Below are 18,875 nucleotides of genomic sequence, written 5' to 3' on the forward strand. Positions count from 1 at the left end.
AGGCCAAGGCAGACAGATCACCTGAGGTCAGGAGTTCAAGAATGGCATGGGCAACATGGTGAAACCCTGTCTCTACTAAAAATACAAAAAAAAATTAGCCAGGCACAGTGCTGGGCGTCTGTAGTCCCAGCTACTCAGGAGGCTGAGGCACGAGAATTGCTTGAACCTATGCGTCAGAGGTTGCAGTGAGCCGAGATCACTCCATTGCACTCCAGCCTGGGTGACAGAGTGAGACTCTGTCTCAACTAAACACACACACACAACAAACAAACAAACAAAAGTAAGGCAGCTCCATGTGGTTGTCCAGGTTGTGCACCATACTAAGAGGGAAGGTTCACCATTCTCCACCCACCTCGCCCTGTGTTTGGTCAGAGTTGTATCTGCCTAGAGAGGGCGGCTTTTTCTAATTTGTACAAAGGCATTATATGAGCTAAGATGACTAAGAGCCTTGTGGGCTAGGTGAGGATTTAAGATTTTTATACTGAAGTTGAAGAGAAGCTACTTGAATTAATCAGTGTTCTCCGAGAAACAGAACCAGTAAGATGTGTATGTATAGATAGGTAAATAGACAGCTGTATCGAGAGAGAGAGAATGCAAGAGAGAGATTGATTGATTTTTAAGGAACTGGTTCATTGGATTGTGAAAGCTGGCACGTCCAGAATCTGCAGGCTAGACTCTCAGGCTGGAGACCCAGGGAAGAGCTGGAGTTCAAGTTAGAAGGCAGCCTGCTGGCAGGATTCATTCTTGCTCCAGAGATCAGACTTTGTTCCAACCAGGCCTTCCACAGATTGGAGGGTAATCTGCTTTACTCGAAGTCTATTAATTTCTATGTTAATCTCATCTAAAAACACACACAAAAAAACAAAACAACAAAACACCTTCTAGAAACATCTGAAAAAAAGTTTAACCAAATATCTGGGCACTGAGCCTAGCCAAGTTGACATGTAAAATTAACCATCACACTGCTGAAAAATATTGACCCAGGAGATGAACTGGGCAGACTGACCTTTAGAAAATGAATGGCCTGTGAGTGGTTGGAGTGGGGAGAAAGCATGGGCAGGCAGGAGTGCAGAGTGCAGGTGAGGGCGATGGTGCCTAGACTCCCGTTGTGGCAGTGGGGTGAAAGTGGGTAAAAGGCGGAGGGAAGAGGTCAAGGGCCTGAGAAGTAGGCATCATGGAGGCACAAACCAGAGTCCTCACTGGAAACTGACTGCTCAGCCCATGGAGGGGGATGAAGGAGGTGCGATTTGGAAGAGGCCGCTAAGCCCCCATCAGCTCTCTCTCCTTCCCAGTTTGGCTGAAGGGGCAAGCATTTTTGGTCAGATGGGCTTTTCTGTTAAGCGGAAGGGAAGTGGGGAAAAACTTCAAGTTCTTGCTGGGGAGGAGAAAGGGAAGCAGAGTTGGATGTCCTTAGCTGAGCCTCTAAAAGCTGCATGGTAGCTGGGCAGCTGCGCACACCCTGAAGCACCGTCCTACGCAGTAGAGGGACTCACTCAGCCCTCCCCCTGCCCGGAGGAAGCTATCCTGGTCCAGCTTCGAAATCCTCAGGCCCTCTGGCCAGGCAGAGGAAGAGGGGGAGGAGGCTCAACTTTCCCACTCTCCCCTTCACCCCACCCTTGCTCCAGGGGCGGGATGAGGAGAGGGAGGCCTGCCTAGACCCAGACAGTGCCCTGTCAATGCCCTCAGTGAGAAGCTCTCTGGAAACCCCGGAATGACTCGGGCCTAGGCCTCACTTCCTCTCCTGACCGCATCCTGCAGCTGGCAGCCAGAGGCAGGTGCAGGAGGGGCACTATCCTCTGTTGGCCTCGGCCTCTGTGGACCAGATCCCTCTCCACTGATTGGGTGCAGGGTGGGCTGCAGGCAGGTAAGTAGCTATGCGAAACACATACAGCTGACTTAGGAGGTCCAGCCAGGGGGCCTCACTCAGCTGCTTCAAAGGAAGAAAACCCTCCAAATGGGTCCAGGATACTGAATCTAGAGAGATGCTTGGAGGACAGGGGCAAGCCCATCCCTGGGGCTCAGACTCTTGAGTTGCATGAGATGGGAAAGGAGCCTGCTCCCCAGAGACACACCAGCATCCTCCTGGCCAGCAATCCTGGGCTGGTTTCTCAGTGTTCCCAGGTCCTCTCCAGGGAGTTAGGGTCCTCTTCCTAACCTACCCGCCTCCTCTCTTTCTTCACTTTTTTTTTTTCCTTCGCTCTCTCTCTTTCCTCCTCCCCCTTCCTCTTCAGCTCTTCTATCCTGGCCACCTGGGCTCCCAGAAGATTTCAGGGACCACAGGACCGTGACCTCGCACTGCCCATGGAGAGCACTGGCCCCTGACGCGCTATCCCCGACCTCTGCCCTGCGTGTAACTCGCTCTCCCGGGCGGGACCCCCAGGGGTCGACAGTTGCCAGAAGTCTGCTCCTCTGTGTGCCCTCGAGGAAGAAACCCTAAGGGTGAAAGTGCTGGGGGGTAGAGATTGGGAAATGGGGTGGCCAGGAGGCTCTAATTTAACCTGGGACCCCCTGCTTTCTGTGGCCCTGCTTGGGGAGACTTGGACCCCTGTTTTGGGGAGAGCAAAACCTGGCCCCTCTCTCACCACAAACCTAAGCTCCCTGCAGCATCCCTGGTCCAGCGAGCCCTAATGCCCTGGCCTCTGTGGCCATTCTCTCGCTCTTTTTTTTTTTTTTTTCTTTTTTCTTTTTTGAGACGGATTCTCGCTCTGTCACCAAGCTGGAGTGCAGTGGCGCGATCTCAGCTCACTACAACCTCCACTTCCTGGGTTCAAGACAAAAGCTCTCCACTGTCCTCCTCAGTTTCTCTTGGAAAGCCCAGTTCTGTTTGCAATCAGATGGCACACAGTAAAGACACTTTGTTGCCAGTCCATGCTTCCTTCCCGGTGGGCGGTGGTGTGTGGGGTCGGGAATTTCCAGGTCCCAGCTGGGCTGCACCTCAGGAAGCCTGAAGCCCTGGCAGGAGGTGAAGACACCATGACAGGGGTCTGAGGGCTGGATGATTATTGTCCCTCTGTCAAAACACAAAATTACGACAAATTTAGTTAAATGATCTAATTGGCTTTTATTTGTGATTTATGAAGCTGGGTAGCATTTTTTCTCTAAAAACTGAGAAAAAGTGCTCCAATGAGCTGAGCAGAAGAGGTTGGCTTTACAGGCAGCAAAGGGCTGAAGAAAGCAGAATCAGAACAAAAAGCAGCTGGTTAGCATCACGTAACTTCAATTAACTTTCCTTGTAAGGGTTAAAGCAGAGGGGACTTCTTATCATGCTGGCTAAAACTGGACTATCTGGGGATTTGGCTATTATGTTTCTCTCCTGTTTTCTTGGAAGATCAGATAAACAATTTAGTTTCAGTTTGATGACATGAAATTTTAGCATAAGTGACACCATTTTGGTTTGTTCTGTTGAGCCTAGAGCAGGAGGTCAGTCCAAATCATACCACTAATAACAGTTGCATTTTTCAAAGACCTTGGGCCGGAGGTGCCCTCTAAAATAGCACCTGACAGGCCGGGCACAGTGGCTCACGTCTGTAACCTCAGCACTTTGGGAGGCCAAGGCGGGCAGATCACCTGAGGTCAGGAGTTTGAGACCAGCCTGGCTAACATGGTGAAACCTCATCTCTACTAAAAATACAAAAATTAGCCGGGCATGGTGGCTGGCTCCTGTAATCCCAGCTACTCAGGAGGCTGAGGCATAAGAATCACTTGAACCTGGGAGGCAGAGGTTGCAGGGAGCCCAAGATTGCGCCACTGCACTCCAGCCTGGGTGACAGAACAAGACTCCATCTAAAAATAAATAAATAGCACCTGACCCATTTGGGGCTTTTTAATCAATTTACCCTATGAATGTTAAGTGCCTCGCTCAGGTACATAATTTGGGGGAAACTTTTAAAATGTGTGTTTTGTAGTCAGATGGCCTCAGTTTCTTCATCTGTAAAATGGGCATGAGAGGACCCACTCACATGACTGTGGTGAGGATAATGAAATCATGCAGATAAAATGCTTTTGAGCATTGTGCTTTGTACATAGTAAGCACCCAATAAAATGGCAGGGTTTTTTTTTTAAAAAAGATGTTTTCCAAATTTCCAAATTGTCTTTTTTTTTTTTTTTTTTAAAGTTTTGCTTCTTCCTCACACCCAACCCCCAGGAAAAACAAGATAGTATTTACTCATGATAATTACAAATTAAATGGTCCAAACCTGCTTACTGGCGACCAAGTTCCACTTCCTGTGGTTTAACAACTTGAGGCTTCAAAAGGCCAATCTCCCCCTGTGATCAGGCCTGGGCCTATGGCCTTGGCATGCGTTATATAAAAACAAATTAATACCTCATACCTTTGCCTTGTCTTAAAATACTCAAAGTGATGAGAAAGGAGTGTGTTTTTGAAGAAAGGAGGGTTTTAATTGAGGTCAGATGCTGTCTAAATCCATTGAAATGGTCCATAAACCCAGCTATGTGTGACCTCCTCCCCATCTCAGAGCTCTGCCCCCAACCCACACTCGTCCACACTCCTCTGCAATTGGTTCACTTAGGTCAATGCAGTTTCATTCATTTGTTCAAAAATGTGTGCACCAAAGTGTTGTAGGTGCTCTCATAGCTCTGTGGGCTCGGGCAGTGGTGAGACGGGGCTCAGTAGAAAAGTCACTTCTATGGAATGAACTCCCATTTACTCATTACCTACATTTAGTATATTTAGTAAAGATTAACATTTCCCTATATTATTTTCTCTTTTTTATAGTTTTTTTCTTTATTTCCTTTCCTTTTATTTTATTTCATTTTTTCTGTTGTTGTTGTTGTTGTTGTTGTTTTGAGACAGGATCTGGCTCTGTTGCCCAGGCTAGACTATAGTGGCATGATCTCAGCTCACTTCAACCTCTGCCTCCCAGGCTCAAGCCGTCCTCTCACCTCAGCCTCCTGAGTAGCTGGGACCACAGGCATGCGCCACTACACCCGGCTAATGTTTATATTTTTTGTAGAGATAGGGTCTCACTTTGTTGCCCAGGCTGGTCTCGAACTTCCGAGCTCAAGCAATCCATTTGCCTCGGCCTCCCAAAGTGCTGAGATTACAGGCGTGAGCCACTGCACCGGGACTGTTTTGTTCTTTAGTGAAATATCTTAAAGAAAATCCCAGGCATGGTGACATATGACTAATAAATGTTTCAGAATGTATCTCTGAAAATAACTGGACATTTTTCTTATATGATCGCTTGACCATTATCACAATCACTTCTTAATATCACCTAATACCCAGTTATATTCCAAGTTCCCCAGTAGTCCTCATACTGTCTTTTAAAGTTGGTTAGCCCAGGAACAGTGGCTCACACCTGTAATCCCAGCACTTTGGGAGGCCTGGGCTGGCCTCCATGCTTGAGCTCAGGACTTCAAGACCAGCCTGGGCAATATGGAGAAACCCTATCTCTACAAAAAATACAAAACTTAGCCGGGTGTGGTAGCACACTCCTATAATTCCAGTTACCTGGGAGGCTGAGGTGGGAGGATCACCTGAGCCCCGGGAGGTCAAGGTTACAGTGAGCTGAGATCCCACCACTGCACTCCAGCCTGGGCAACAGAGTGAGGCCCTGTCTCACAAAAATAAAATAAAATGTTGGTTTGGTTGTATCTAGATCCAGTAAGATCTACACATGGCATTTGGCTCTTTTAATCTGGTATTGTTCCCCGCCCCGCAACCTCCAACTTTTAAAATCATATCAGTGACTTGTTTAAAGAAATCGGGTCAGTTGTCTCATGAAATGTCCTAAATTCTGTTTTATCTGTCTGTGTCCTCACGTTGTCATTTAACTCCTCCTAACCCCTATGTTTCCTAACACATGGAAATTAGCACCAAAGGCTTGCATAGATTCAGGTTTATCATTTTCTGACAAGTACCTCACAGGTGGTGCTGGGTGCTTCATCCTGCTCCTACTCCGAAGCACGTCATGTCTGTTTGTCCTCTTTTAGCAATGCTAAGTAGATCAGTGGGTTCAGATGGTGACAGCCTGACCCCTCCATCATCATTTTGCGTTTTCCCCCTTCTCACTGGGAAGTAATCTGTGGGGCGACATGTTGACATCTTGCAATAGTCCAGCTCCCCAGAAGCCTCTCACCCAATGGTTTTAGCAGCCGTTGATGATCTTTTCCTGAATCAATTATTTTATTAGAGGTTGCAAAAGGTGATTTGCTATTTCTACTAAAACGAGTTTTACTGTTAAAAAGCAATAAACTTCATAAGGTGTGATCAATCACCTTCTTACTGATCTAGCTTCCAAATTCAGCTTGTGATATGAGAAAAACCCATAAAGACACCCGTATTGATTTATTACATATTAAAAATAACTTCCCTATTAGTACCGCATTCTGGAGAGCCCTCTGCCAAGTCTGCTGTGTTGTCTTTCTTAGACTGTAACCTCTGAGAATGCATAAAGTATGTGTGCACATCTCTCTCTTGGTACAGGACCACATAGAATCAGGCTCTTACATGTCACAAAGTATGTATTAAGGGGCTGATAAGTATATTTTACTTGCATAAGTGCTGTCAGTTATTTCTCTTTCTTTGATCTCCTATTGATGGGCTTGTTCATAGTAATGGATGTGTTTTTTAAATTGTTTTGCCTGATTGTTTGATCTTTAATTGATGAATGTTTGCTTTTAGTCTTTTGATGGGTCAATTTTATTAAATGTTAAATAATAATTTTAAGCAATAAACTAGACAAGTCTCTAGAGAACAGGCTAGGCCTACAGTCATAGGATTTGGGGACCTTTGGGCTGACAGGGATCAGAGAAATTTCCTTATCCAACCCCCACCCAGTGCTGGGGCCTTGTCTGTAGATAGCACCGCCACAGAACTATCGCTGTGGATTAAGCACACAGCCTCACTCATTTCAGAGACCACTCTGGGCTCTGGTAGGAAATTTCCAGACAGAGAGACAAAGTGTCCTGGGTCTCCTCACAGTCTTTCACTGGGGGGACACACTGACCAACTGATCCCCAGAAATCAACGATATACAAAAGCAACCGGTTTGCCACATGGTTTTTAATTTCAAGAAAAAGAGATAAGAAAGGAAAAATAATATTTTACCCAAAACAAAAGATCCACACAAGCCCACATTTTACATTTCTTTTTTGGTGTGGGATGGAGACAAATTATTCATGGTTGCTCTGCAGGAAAGCTGGGAGTCTTTTTCATTTCTTTTTTCTTTTCTTTTCTTTTTTTTTTTTTTTTTTGAGACAGAGGCTTTCTCTGTTACCCAGGTTGGAGTGCAATGGCACGATTTCGGCTCACTGCAACCTTCACCTCCTGGGTTCTAGCAATTCTCCTGTCTCAGCCTCCTGAGTAGCTGGGACTACAGTAGCCCACCACCACACCCGGCTAATTTTTCTATTTTTGGTAGAGACGGGGTTTCACCATATTGGTCAGGTTGGTCTCGAACTCCTGACCTTGTGATCCACTTGCCTTGGCCTCCCAAAGTGCTGGGATTACAGGGGTAAGCCACCAGGCCCGGCCATCTTTTCCATTTCTGTAGCCCCACAGTCTTGCACCCTACCTGGCACAGTAGTAATGCAAAATGAAAGTTTGTTGAATCACTGAATTTAAGAAGAGAAATCCAGCCAGGTGCAGTAATTTACACCTGTAATCTCAGCACTTTGGGAGGCCAAGGCAGGTGGATCACCTGCGGTCAGGAGTTTGAGTCCAGCCTGGCCAACACCGTGAAACCCCGACCTTACTAAAAATACAAAAAATTAGCCGGGCGTGGTGGTGGGCAGCTATAATCCCAACTTCTCAGGAGGCTGAGGCAGGAGAATTGCTTGAACCTAGGAGGCAGAGGTTGCAGTGAGCTACGATCACGCCACTGCGCTCCAGCTTGGGCAACAGAGTGAGACACAGTCTCAAAAAAAAAAAAAAGAAAAAAAAAAAAGAGAGAAGAGAAATCCACAACCACGGTAGAATTCAATTTTACTCCAAAATTTATAGCAAACATAGAATGCTTAATATGTGCCAGATAGTCACAGTCAACACATTTCACCCTCTCACAAACTCTGACTTAAGAAGTATCATCCCCTCCTCCTGTGATCTGAGGAGGATCCTGAGGGGAAATGTAAGTGAATAACTTACCTAAGATCTCAAAGACGGTGAGAAGCAGAGCTGGAACTTGAACTCAGCTAGTGGCCCTGGAGTTTGTGCTCTGAATGCCTATATATGGTTACTAAGAAGCACTTACACTCAAAAAAAAAGTATGCTTTTTTTTTTTTTTTTTGAGAGGGAGTCTCGCTCTGTCACCCAGGCTGGAGTGCAGTGGCGTGATCTCAGCTCACTGCAAACTGCACCTCCCAGGTTCACGCCATTCTGCTGCCTCAGCCTCCAGAGTAGCTGGGACTACAGGCGCCCGCCACCACGCCCAGCTAATTTTTTGTATTTTTTTAGTAGAGACGGGGTTTCACCGCATTAGCCAGGATGGTCTCTATCTCCTGACCTTGTGATCTGCCTGCCTTGGCCTCCCAAAGTGCTGGGATTACAGGCGTGAGCCACCGCGCCCAGCCTAGTGCGCTCTATTTCTTTTCAAAATGCACTTTCCACAAGTCCACAGCTACTGCTTTTGAGGAGGTTTCAATCTTTCGAAGGAGAAACAACATAACAGGTGATAGAATCACACAGGGTGGTGAGGGGGAAGAACCCAAAAAAAGGTGATGGATGTAGGGGAATTTTTTCAGTTTGAAACAGACACTCAAAATTAGCCCCAAACTAGATAGAAATGATGTTTGTTACGGTATATTTATAAAAGCAGAGGTTCCTGAGCAACATAAATGTCTAATCACAGAAGAATGGTTAGTTACACTGTGGTCTATACACTGAATGATGCCTTTAAAAATGACAACTATGAAATCTATATAGTGGTACAATAAAATGTTTATAATATGTTCTGCAAAATAATAAAGCTGAATATGACATGATCACAGCAATGTAAAATGTGACCATGTGGAGAAGGGTTGAGAGGATGGGCAAAAATGAAAATTATTGCAATTAGGGTGCAGGATCTTGAGTTATTTCCCTCTTAATATTATATTTTCTCTCTTTATGATAATAATAATTTTAGAAATTTTAACCTGAAAAGGCTTGACACAGTGGCTCACACCTGTAATCCCAGCACTTTGGGAGGCCAAGGTGGGAGCATGGCTTGAGCCCCAGAGTTTGAGACCAGCCTGAGCAAGATGGAGAGACCCCATCTCTACAAAACAAATTTTTAAAAAATTAGCCGGGAATGATGGTGGGTGTGTGTGTGTGTGTGCCTGTGGCCCCAGCTACTTGGGCTGAGGCGGGAGTATGGCTTAAGCCTAGAATTTCGAGTCTGCAGTGAGCTATGATTGCGCCACTCTCTCCAGCCTGGACAACAGAGCAAGACCCCATCTCTTAGAAAAATAAAATAAAATAAAAAGAAACCTAAGAAGATTTGGGACAATTGGCTATATAAAGAATAAGGCTTTGACTACAAAGAAACGGAATTCAGAGTGCCCTGTGACCTTCCTTATCCTGCCACTCTGTGTTTGTGGGACCCAGAATAAGAGCAGCCCATGGCACAATCTGCTTGCTTTAGGTTGTTCAGAAGCAGAGCAGAGAAAGAAATGGTCGCATGCACAGCATGAAGACAGTCATTTTCAGAGCAGGGTAGCAATTAATCACCCCTTGTCTAGTACATCTCCCAGAGCAAACCACAGTCTCCACCCAGACACTGGCAGCTGTTGTCTGAGGTCTGTGCCCATCGAAGCCCAGCCCATTTTCCCCCAGCTCTGTCACTCACTGCTGGGACTACCAGGCAACCCTGAGGTTGGTGGGTTTCTCCCCAGTCCTGCCCCTAGTACCCCTGGGAAGAGCCCCGTTTCTCTCTCAATCCGATGCCCCAACAATTTACTGTCCATGTCCATAGGACAGGGATTCTGATTTTTTGAGAACAGAAGTGGGGTAATTTCCATGCTGGGCAACAGCCTTGACTCTGGCACACTTGGTTTAGTACCAGTTAGTGAGAAACAGGGTTAGCTGGGCACTAAAAACTGGTGGAAGATGGAAGGTGGGTTGAGCTGTGACCAGGAAGCAACAATTTTCAACCCTGCCCTGTGTGTGTGATCCTGGCAAGTCAACTGAGCTCTTGGAGTTCTAACTCTCCTATCTAAAATGGGGATAATAATATAGGTTCTTTAGGCAAGATACTTTGGACAAGTTATATAAACTCTCTGGAACTCATTTTTTAAATCTGTAGAAGACAAATAGTAATATTATATACCCCACAAAGTTATTGTGAGGATTAATAATATTATATAAATATGTATATAAAGTAAGAACTTTAGCTCAGAGCCTCTCATCTGTGCTCGGTAAATATTAGCTATTATCTTGACACCTACTTCAGAGGGATATTGTAATGAGATACTATGTATAAAAGGTTTTTGCTTTGAAATAATATAACAAGACAGTAAATATTTTCTTTTTCAGTTGGGCAGACACGAAACTGACAAATTTATTTTTGTTTTCTTTGTCTTTTTTTTTTTTTTTTTTTTTCAGGCAAAGTTTTGCTCTTGTTGCCCAGGCTGGAGTGTAGTGGTGTGATCTCAGCTCACTGCAGCCTCTGCCTCCCCGCCTCAAGCAATTCTCCTGCCTCAGCCTCCCAAAGTAGCTGTGATTACAGGCACCCGACACCAGGCCCGGCTAGTTTTTTTGTATTTTGAGTAGAGTCAGGGTTTCACCATGTTGGCCAGGCTGATCTCATCCTTTTGGCCTCAGGTGATCTGCCCACCTTGGCCTCCCAATGTGCTGGGATTACAGGCATGAGCCACTGCACCCGGCCATTTTTAATTTTTTTAGAGATAGGGTCTCACTATGATGCCCAGACCGGTCTCCAACTGCTGGGCTCAAGCGATCTTCCCACCTCAGCCTCCCAAAGTGCTAGGATTACAGATGAGAGCTACCATGGCCAGCCTGCTTTTAAAAAACTTGCAACTGGGTGTGGTGGCCCATGCCTGTAATCCCAACACTTTGGGAAACTGAGGCAGGTGGATCACTTGAGCTCAGGAGTTTGAGACCAACCTGGCCAACATGGTAAAACCCCTTCTCTACTGAAAATACAAAAATTAGCTGGACATGGTGGCATGTGCCTGTAATCCCAGCTACTTGGAAGGCTGAGGCAGGTGAATCGCTTGAACCCAGGAGGTAGAGGTTGCAGTGAGCTCAGATCGTGTCACTGCACTTCAGCCTGGATGACATAGAGAGACTCTGTCTCAAAAAAAAAAAAAAAAATTGCAATATGCTACACAGGTATAAGTGGTGATTATTACCTTAAGCGACTCCCATCTCTGGCCCTCAGTCTCTTCATTCTCAGAATGGACAAAATGAGCTTCTGGCCTTAAAACCCTGTGATGGATGTAAATATGAATCTCAGGCAGTACCCACTTTCATTGAAGATGTAATTACACACTCAATAAATACTTTTTGATTTCATGATGATGAAGAAGAAGGGTGATTTCACATCATTGCTTTCTCCTTTCCTCTCATATCCCAAGCATTTCCCAGTCTTTTCATCATTTTCCCCTTTTGACTGAGGCTAGGGGTGATGGGATAAGTACATCTTGTGGCCACTCAGCCCAGGTAGGACAGGGAGTTAGACCCAGTAAGTTCTAACAAGCAAGACGTACTCACAAATGTCCAGAGTCCTCACTCTGCCTTCAGAGTGGTATGGGACTGAGTCATATCACCAAATGCCACCCTTGGAGCTCTGCCATTCGGCTGAACTCCCCAAATCACTCATCAACCCAAGTGCCCTGGGTTCCCACACTGTGCCCCCAAGAAAGCACCCATGGGGTTGACAGAGGTGAGGAGGAAGCCCAGAATTAGTCACAAGAAGCAAATCAGAATCACACACAGCCAGTGCGCCCAGCCTTAGCCCAGATGCTGACCTTTTGAAAACCCAGAGCGGCTCCACCCGTCTCCTCTCCATGGCTACAAGGATGGGGAGGGGGTAGCTTGGCCTGGAACAAGCTAATCTTGAGGGTATATTGTCTAAAACTCCTGCAGTATGCTTGTCTAAAACACCACAGCTTACAAAGTACTTTCAAGATTCTTTCCTTTGATCTGTGAGGCAGCCTGAGGAGATATTATCATCTTCATCCTTTAGATGAAGAAAGTGAGGCTCAAGAAGGTTAAGCGAGGTAGCCAAGGACAGGCCGCTTGTTACTGAGCGCCAGTGCTTTGGTAGCTTGCTGCTATTTGTTAACTGTCCTTTAAAAGAAGTTTATAGGGGGCCAGGCATGGTGGCTCACGCCTGTAATCCCAGCACTTTGGGAGGCTGAGGCGGGTGGATCACCTGAGGTCAGGAGTTCAAGACCAGCCTGGCCAACATGGGGAAACCCCGTCTCTCCTAAAAATATAAAAAAATTGGTGGGCACCTGTAATCCAGGCTACTTGGGAGGCTGGAGCAGGAGAATTGTTTGAACCCAGGAGTCGGAGGCTGCAGTGAGCCGAGATCCCATCATTGTACTTCAGCCTGGGTGACAGAGTGAGACTCTGTCTCAAAAAAAAGAAAGGAAGGAAGGAAGGAAGGAAGGAAGGAAGGAAGGAAGGAAGGAAGGAAGGAAGGAAGGAAGGAAGGAAGGAAGGAAGGAAGGAGCTTATAAACCCAGGCACAGTAGTTCATGCCTGTAATCCTAGCAAACCTTGGGAGGCCAAGGTGGGGGGAGGCTGAGGCTAGGAGGTTGAGGCTGCAGTGAGCTATGATTGCACGAGAAGACTCTGTCTCAAAAAAAAAAAGTTCATAGAAAATTTAAAAGTAAAGAAATGGAGGAGAAAAAAGGATCTAAAATCCACTTACTCTAACACAATCATTATCCTTAATGATTATTGTATTTCTTCCTAGCCTTTTTTTGCAAGTCCTTTAATAAAACATAGCTGTTATACATAAAATGCAATAGCCTTCCTTTTACTCTTCACATTCTATGACATTATTTCATATCATGACATGGTCCTGGTGATCATTCATTCAATAAGTAGTTAGTGAGTGCCTGAGATGTGCAGGCACTGTTCCAGGCACTGGCAACACAGCCTTGAACCAACAGACAAAACTGTCTGCATGCATGGAGCTCGCATTCTGACAGGAGAGACAAGCAAGAAGCAAAGAAATAAATCGACAGCATTCCGTTAGCACCTAGAGAAAAGAGATATAATGTTCAAAACTTGAGCTATGAGAAATAAAAGAGCAAAAGATCATTTTTTTGTCAGAAGGACTATGAACCATGTTGTTTTACTTAACAAAACCAGTGCTAACCATTTTACATCCTCCAGACTTGAAGTGTGTGGAGGCGTTTAACAGATACAGTTTTACCTTTTTTTCCCTTTTAAGTTATCGTCAGCATTTTTCAATCTCTCTTTAAAGAACGTCTTAAATTTGCATAATAGTCATTCATCTTAATAAAGACATTACACTATTGTTGGACATTTAAAGTGGTTTCTTTTGAGGTTTAACTCTTTAAAAACTTCTATAACTCAGCCACCGGGTGCAGTGCCTCACGCCTGGAGTCCTAGAACTTTGGGAGGCCAAGGTGGGCGGATCACGAGGTCAGGAGATCAAGACCATTCTGGCTAATGCGATGAAACCCCATCTCTACTAAAAATACAAAAAATTAGCTGGGCGTGGTGGTGCATGCCTGTATTCCCAGCAACTTGGGAGACTGAGACAGGAGAATCGCTTGAACCCAGGAGGTAGAGGTTGCAGTGAGCTGAGATAGCGCCACTGCACTCCAGCCTGGGTGATAGAGCAAGACCCTGTCTCAAAAAAACAACAAACAAAAACAAAACAAAAAAACTTCTATAAATCAGTGCAGAAACGTTAAAATTTAGATTTAGTACTGTTGCATTAGAAGAGAATGGCAGAAGCAAAACTACAGGGTCGAAGGGTATAAACATTTTAAAGAAATAGGATGTGAAAAGTTCTAAAGCTCTTGATAAAGATTGACAATTGCTTTCTAAAGGAATCTACTCCCACCAGCCACATATGCGGGAATGCTCGTTTAACCAGTTCCTTGCTGAATCTGAGCCTCATCTTCCCCAGTGGGAGATGGGAGCTCACTGATCCTCTTTCATTTTTGTCTGTATTGAAGGGAACATTTCCAAAGGACACATGGTAGATCAATTCCGTGATCTACTCAAACAAAGGGCGAAACTGTCTCTCCCGCACAGAGTTCCACAGCAGGGGGAATGTTGAGTTTCAATAGCTACTGCAAGAGGGGAGCCAAAAACCCACCAGGGCATGGAGAAGCCTTCTTTCTTCCCGTCTGTTTTCAGGGAACTCAGCTAGTCAGTAAGTCAGAAGCAGCAACCTGGCAGGGGTGGAGGTGGGGACTCAGTCCCAATAGCCTGGAAAAGTGCCTCCTCTATTCTGAGATCTTGTTACACACAAACCCAGATCAGAGTCAGCTTCCCTGCCCTGAAAATTCTGGGGTCTCAGCCCCATGAAAAAATAATTTCTTGCCTCAGAGAGCAATAGTGAGGATAAGAAGTGCCAAGACTTAACCGAGCTCTCAAACACCAAAGTGCCTGAAATGTGTCCTGCTGGCAGAGGTGACCTCACAGGCTGCAAGGCTTGCCTCTCTTGGAGTATATGGGAGGAACATGCAGAAATGCACTTTTTGGCAGGCTGATCTAGGAGACCCGATGTTCAATCTGCTCTAATCCAGCAGCTCCAAATGCTGAAGAGAATACAGGGGTATTTGATGGGGGGATGGGATGGATAGCCTGCGACAGAATGCCAGGCTTCAGACCCAACCTAGCACTGAGGTGCTTATCCGCGTGCACACCCACCCTTTCCCCCAGAGCTTGCAACATCCAGACTGGCCTGTGGGGATCTGCCTAGGATGTACACCGACTGAAATGTCTTTAGGCCAAATCCTCTTAAATCAAAAGTATAAACAGTGAATTTCCAAACCCTACAGAAACCTCAAAGGAGAAATGACAGAGTCAGAAAATGGCTAATCCCCACAGTTCATACTGGAAGGTCTGAAAAAAGATAGAAAAAAAAAAAAAAGGCCTGGTATATATTTGAAAATCCAAAATGACACATCTTCTCTCAGAAGTGACACCCGGCTGGCAGATGCCCTTATATAAATATATTTTCTTTCTGTAGCTTTCAAAATGTGAAATGTCCTTAAAAATAATAAGAATAAATGGTTTGCTTCCTCCTATGGGATTACTGCACCTGCAGAGTGCAGCCAGCATTCATGCTCCCAGACACCACCCCAAATCCTCATCATCCTGAGATCAACCTCAACTACTGTGTTGAGTTTTGTCTCACCCAGTGTGCGACCCGCCTCCTGATACGCATTTCACTCCCACTGCGCAAGCAAAGACGATTGTGAAGACAGGGCTAGCAGGAGTGTCTGTTTATTGAGAAACATGAATTCACAGAGAAGATTTTGAGGTTCCTGGCTGAGTGGTGGAGACCTTAAGAAACGCCTGGTGAGCGATTTCAGGACCTTCTGTTGAGAGGGAAAGACCAGAACAACTTCCAGGTGAGTCCTACCGCTTCGTAGGGGGAGAAGTGTCACCAGATTCAACACCAGGGTTTTGTGAGTGAGAAGGGCAGAGGGCCTGACTTGGAGAAGGTATTTCTCTGAAAGCAAAAGCTATTGTGGGAGACGGGAGAAAGCACAGCCAGAAACCAGAATGGCATTTGGGGGTCTGGGTTCGATTTCTGGTCAGTGCTCTTCCCAATGAGGCAGAGAAGGAAATCCCCTTCCCTTCTGTCTTCTTGGTGAATCTGCGGGTCTCCGAGTTGCTGTCTGCTCCATCTCATAGCACTTATCTTGTACCCTGCAGGCTGACAGGGAACAGCTAGTCTCAGGAGCCTGGTTTAGGGGAGTTCAATTGCTCTGAGGTTCCGGGGAAGCTGATGGAGGAGACCCTGGGAGTCCAGGCAGCGCGCGAGGCAATGCGATGCCGGCCGGAGCACCTTGCTGCCGCCAGAACAGGCGCATCTGGGTCCCCTCCCGGGACTTCTCCCCTCCTCTCGGTGCTCCGCTGTCGCCCACCTCCAGCGGCCCGGGGCAGCTACCAGGGGGCCGAGGCAGTGTTAGCGGCCTGGGCCCGGCAACGGAACACGGAACTGTCGTCCCTGGAGAGCGAGGAGGCCGAGCTGATCCTTCGCGCCAGGCGGCCGGTGCGCCCGCAGGCCGCGTCCAGCGCCCGGGCTCGGAATGAGCGGTCCAGCAGGAGGTAGATGAGCGGGTTGGCGCAGCTGTTGACGAAGGCCAGGCAGGTGGCGATGGTGAGGCCCCAGCGCAGCGCCAGCAGCAGGGGGCACGGCAGCGGCAGCGCCCCCAGACGCGCCAGGTGGAAGACGGCCCGCAGGGCGCTGAAGGGCAGCCAGGAGCCCACGAACGTGCTCTCGATGGCGAAGATGATGCGCAGCGAGTTCCTCCGGACCCGACCCACGTGCGGCGTCCGGCGCAGGCGGCGCGAGATGCGGCAGTAGCAGAAGAGGGTGACGACCAGGGGCAACACGAAGGTCAGCAGCAGCAGCAGCAAGCTGAGGCCCTGGAAGGTGTGGGAGGGCTCCTCCCCGCACTGGCTGCCGTGGCCCCCAGGCAGGGGTTGCAGCCCCCGGTAGACCAGGGAGGGCAGGCCAGCCAGCAGCGCCACGGCCCAGACGCCGCAGCACGAGGCCAGCGCGCAGCGCGGGGTGCGCAAGGGCCGCGCCTCGAGCAGCTTCACCACGGCCAGGTAGCGGTCCATGCTCATGCCAGCCAGCAGCAGTGCGCCCGCGCAGCGCGTGCCCGCCAGCGCGAAGCTGCTGAGCTTGCAGAGGCCCTCGCCGAACGGCCAGCGGCCGCCTAGCGCCGCCGCCGCGGCCCACAGCGGCAGTGTGAGCACTAAGCCCAGGTCAGCGGCCGCCAAGTGCAGCACGAAGGTGTCCACTAGCCGCCGTGGGCCGCGCCGCCCGGCCAGCAGCCACACCACGAAGGCGTTGCCCAGCAGGCCCATGGCGAAGGCCGCCAGGTAGAGTGCAGGGATGTAGACGTAGCCGTAGGGCAGGTCCCCGGCCGGACACAGCTCCAGCTCCTCCAGGCCGTCCAACCCCGAGTAGTCCCAGGCCCCTGACCCCGGGCTGGGACTCCAGGGCTCTGTGGGGTCCATGGCCTGGCCACGAGGCCTGCGCTGGGTGCAGCCCTGGGCTCAGGCGGCAGCAGCTCTGAGCAGGAGGGGGTTTGCTCTTCATGCCCGTGTCGTGCACCTCCCTTCCTGCCACCCCAGCTCGAGCAAATGGGTGGGCAGGAAAGACAGGAGGGAGGAGGGGATGGGGTGGGAGGGGCAGGCTCCTGTGGGAGAGATGGTGGCCTCCGATTTGGGGCTGACCCGAGGGGTAAGGGCTGGGATAGGCAAAAGGGGCTTCACAACTAAGTCTTGGGAGGAAAAGTCCTCAGGGCTGGGAGACCTGCCCCGCCTCCCAGTAGGAGCGTGGCCCATTCCTCTATTAGTTGCTCAGTTTCTTTGTTCGTGAAATCGGGATACTTGCCCCACTGTCTCAGGGTCGTGTTGCAAGAGGTGGTGGGTGCCAGAGAGCCCTAATCTCTTCTCAGCCTCCACCTCACCCCTTCCCACCTGCACCCACCGGCTGCTGTTTTCTCTGTTTTAGAGGGGAGAAGACAGGGGATTTTATGAGTATGGGGCCTAAGGCACGCCCCACCCCAAATCCACCTGTTCCCTAGGAAAGAGTCCACTGCTGGGACACAGCAGATCTGGGTGGGTCGGGGAGCCCGCCCTGGGCACTCAAACCGTTGTTAGCATCCTGAAATGTGGGGCTTGTGTCTTCACCCTGTGAGTGGCTTCTCTGACCCAAACAGGTCCTCATGAAGCAGAGTGGAAGGGTTTTAAGGCATCTAGGAAGGGGTGTAGTCAGATCATCCTGCTGGACAGGGGCCAAGCCTGGGATTCACATCTGCCTCTTCCCTGTCTTCTCCCAGCCTAAAAAAGCTATCTATTAAGCCAGACGCAGATGTAAGCTCAGTTCAAAAGATGACACCTAATGAAACACCAGATTAGTTGTCCTAAATTATGAGTCAGGAGCTTGGAGGCAGCAAGATCCTTTGTGAAATGAGAAACTGAGAGTAAGGGGAGGATTCCTAAAGAAGAGGGGGAATGAAGTCTGACCCTGAGTGGGCGGTGGGCCCTCTGGAGGAGAGGATGGGGGAGGGAATGCTTGCTCTTCCTCCTGAAGGAGGCATGCAGCCAATTACATCTGAATTCTTCTTAGCAGATATCCCTTCCACAAGATATTGTGGTGGAACTGATGTCACAGTGCCCTCTGAGTCTGTCCCCAGTGTCCCCAGGAATGAATGGCTGATGTGCTGGGCAACCTGGTGTGGAAAATTTGAGGTGGATTATCAATTTTGTTCGATTCAGACTTGTTAACAATGAACTCCTCCATGAAGCAGGCACTGTTTCAGGCACTGCGAGAGATGCCATTCTTGGCCTTAGCAGTTTATTGCATAGGCAGGAGAGATGGTTACATAAGCAGAATGTGCAATGGCCGACATGCCGGGAGTCCAAATTGTAGTAAATGTTAAAAGCCAAGCCCTCTTAGGGTTTAGTGGAGGGGGAGTGATTATTTTTGATGGGAAAGCTAAATCAGAAAAGGCCTTCTAGGAGATGACACTTGAGATCAGTCCCAGGAATGAGCTGAAAGTCAAATAAGAGCAGCAGAAAAGAGAAGAAAGGGTCAGACTCGGAGGAGGGAGTGAAGGGAACAAGTATACTGAAATGAGTAGGAATGTGGGCTTTTCAGGGGACAAGCAGTCTCCCAGAGCCTAGGGTAGGAAGGTGGGGACAGGAGATGAAGCAGGATGAATCATGA

The 18,875-nt window shown here is 48.1% G+C and overlaps 1 protein-coding gene across 1 annotated transcript; it reads right to left on the minus strand.

Moving 5' to 3' along the window:
• Positions 1 to 15,869: 15,869 nt before the first annotated feature.
• Positions 15,870 to 17,234, minus strand: GPR25 (G protein-coupled receptor 25). The gene has a single exon (XM_021928849.2). The coding sequence runs from the start codon at positions 17,156 to 17,158 to the stop codon at positions 16,073 to 16,075; it is 1,086 nt and encodes a 361-aa protein (XP_021784541.1). The 5' UTR covers positions 17,159 to 17,234; the 3' UTR covers positions 15,870 to 16,072.
• Positions 17,235 to 18,875: the final 1,641 nt, after the last annotated feature.

The sequence above is a fragment of the Papio anubis genome, chromosome 1 (assembly GCF_008728515.1).
Source record: "Papio anubis isolate 15944 chromosome 1, Panubis1.0, whole genome shotgun sequence".
Classification (NCBI taxonomy): Eukaryota; Metazoa; Chordata; class Mammalia; order Primates; family Cercopithecidae; genus Papio; species Papio anubis.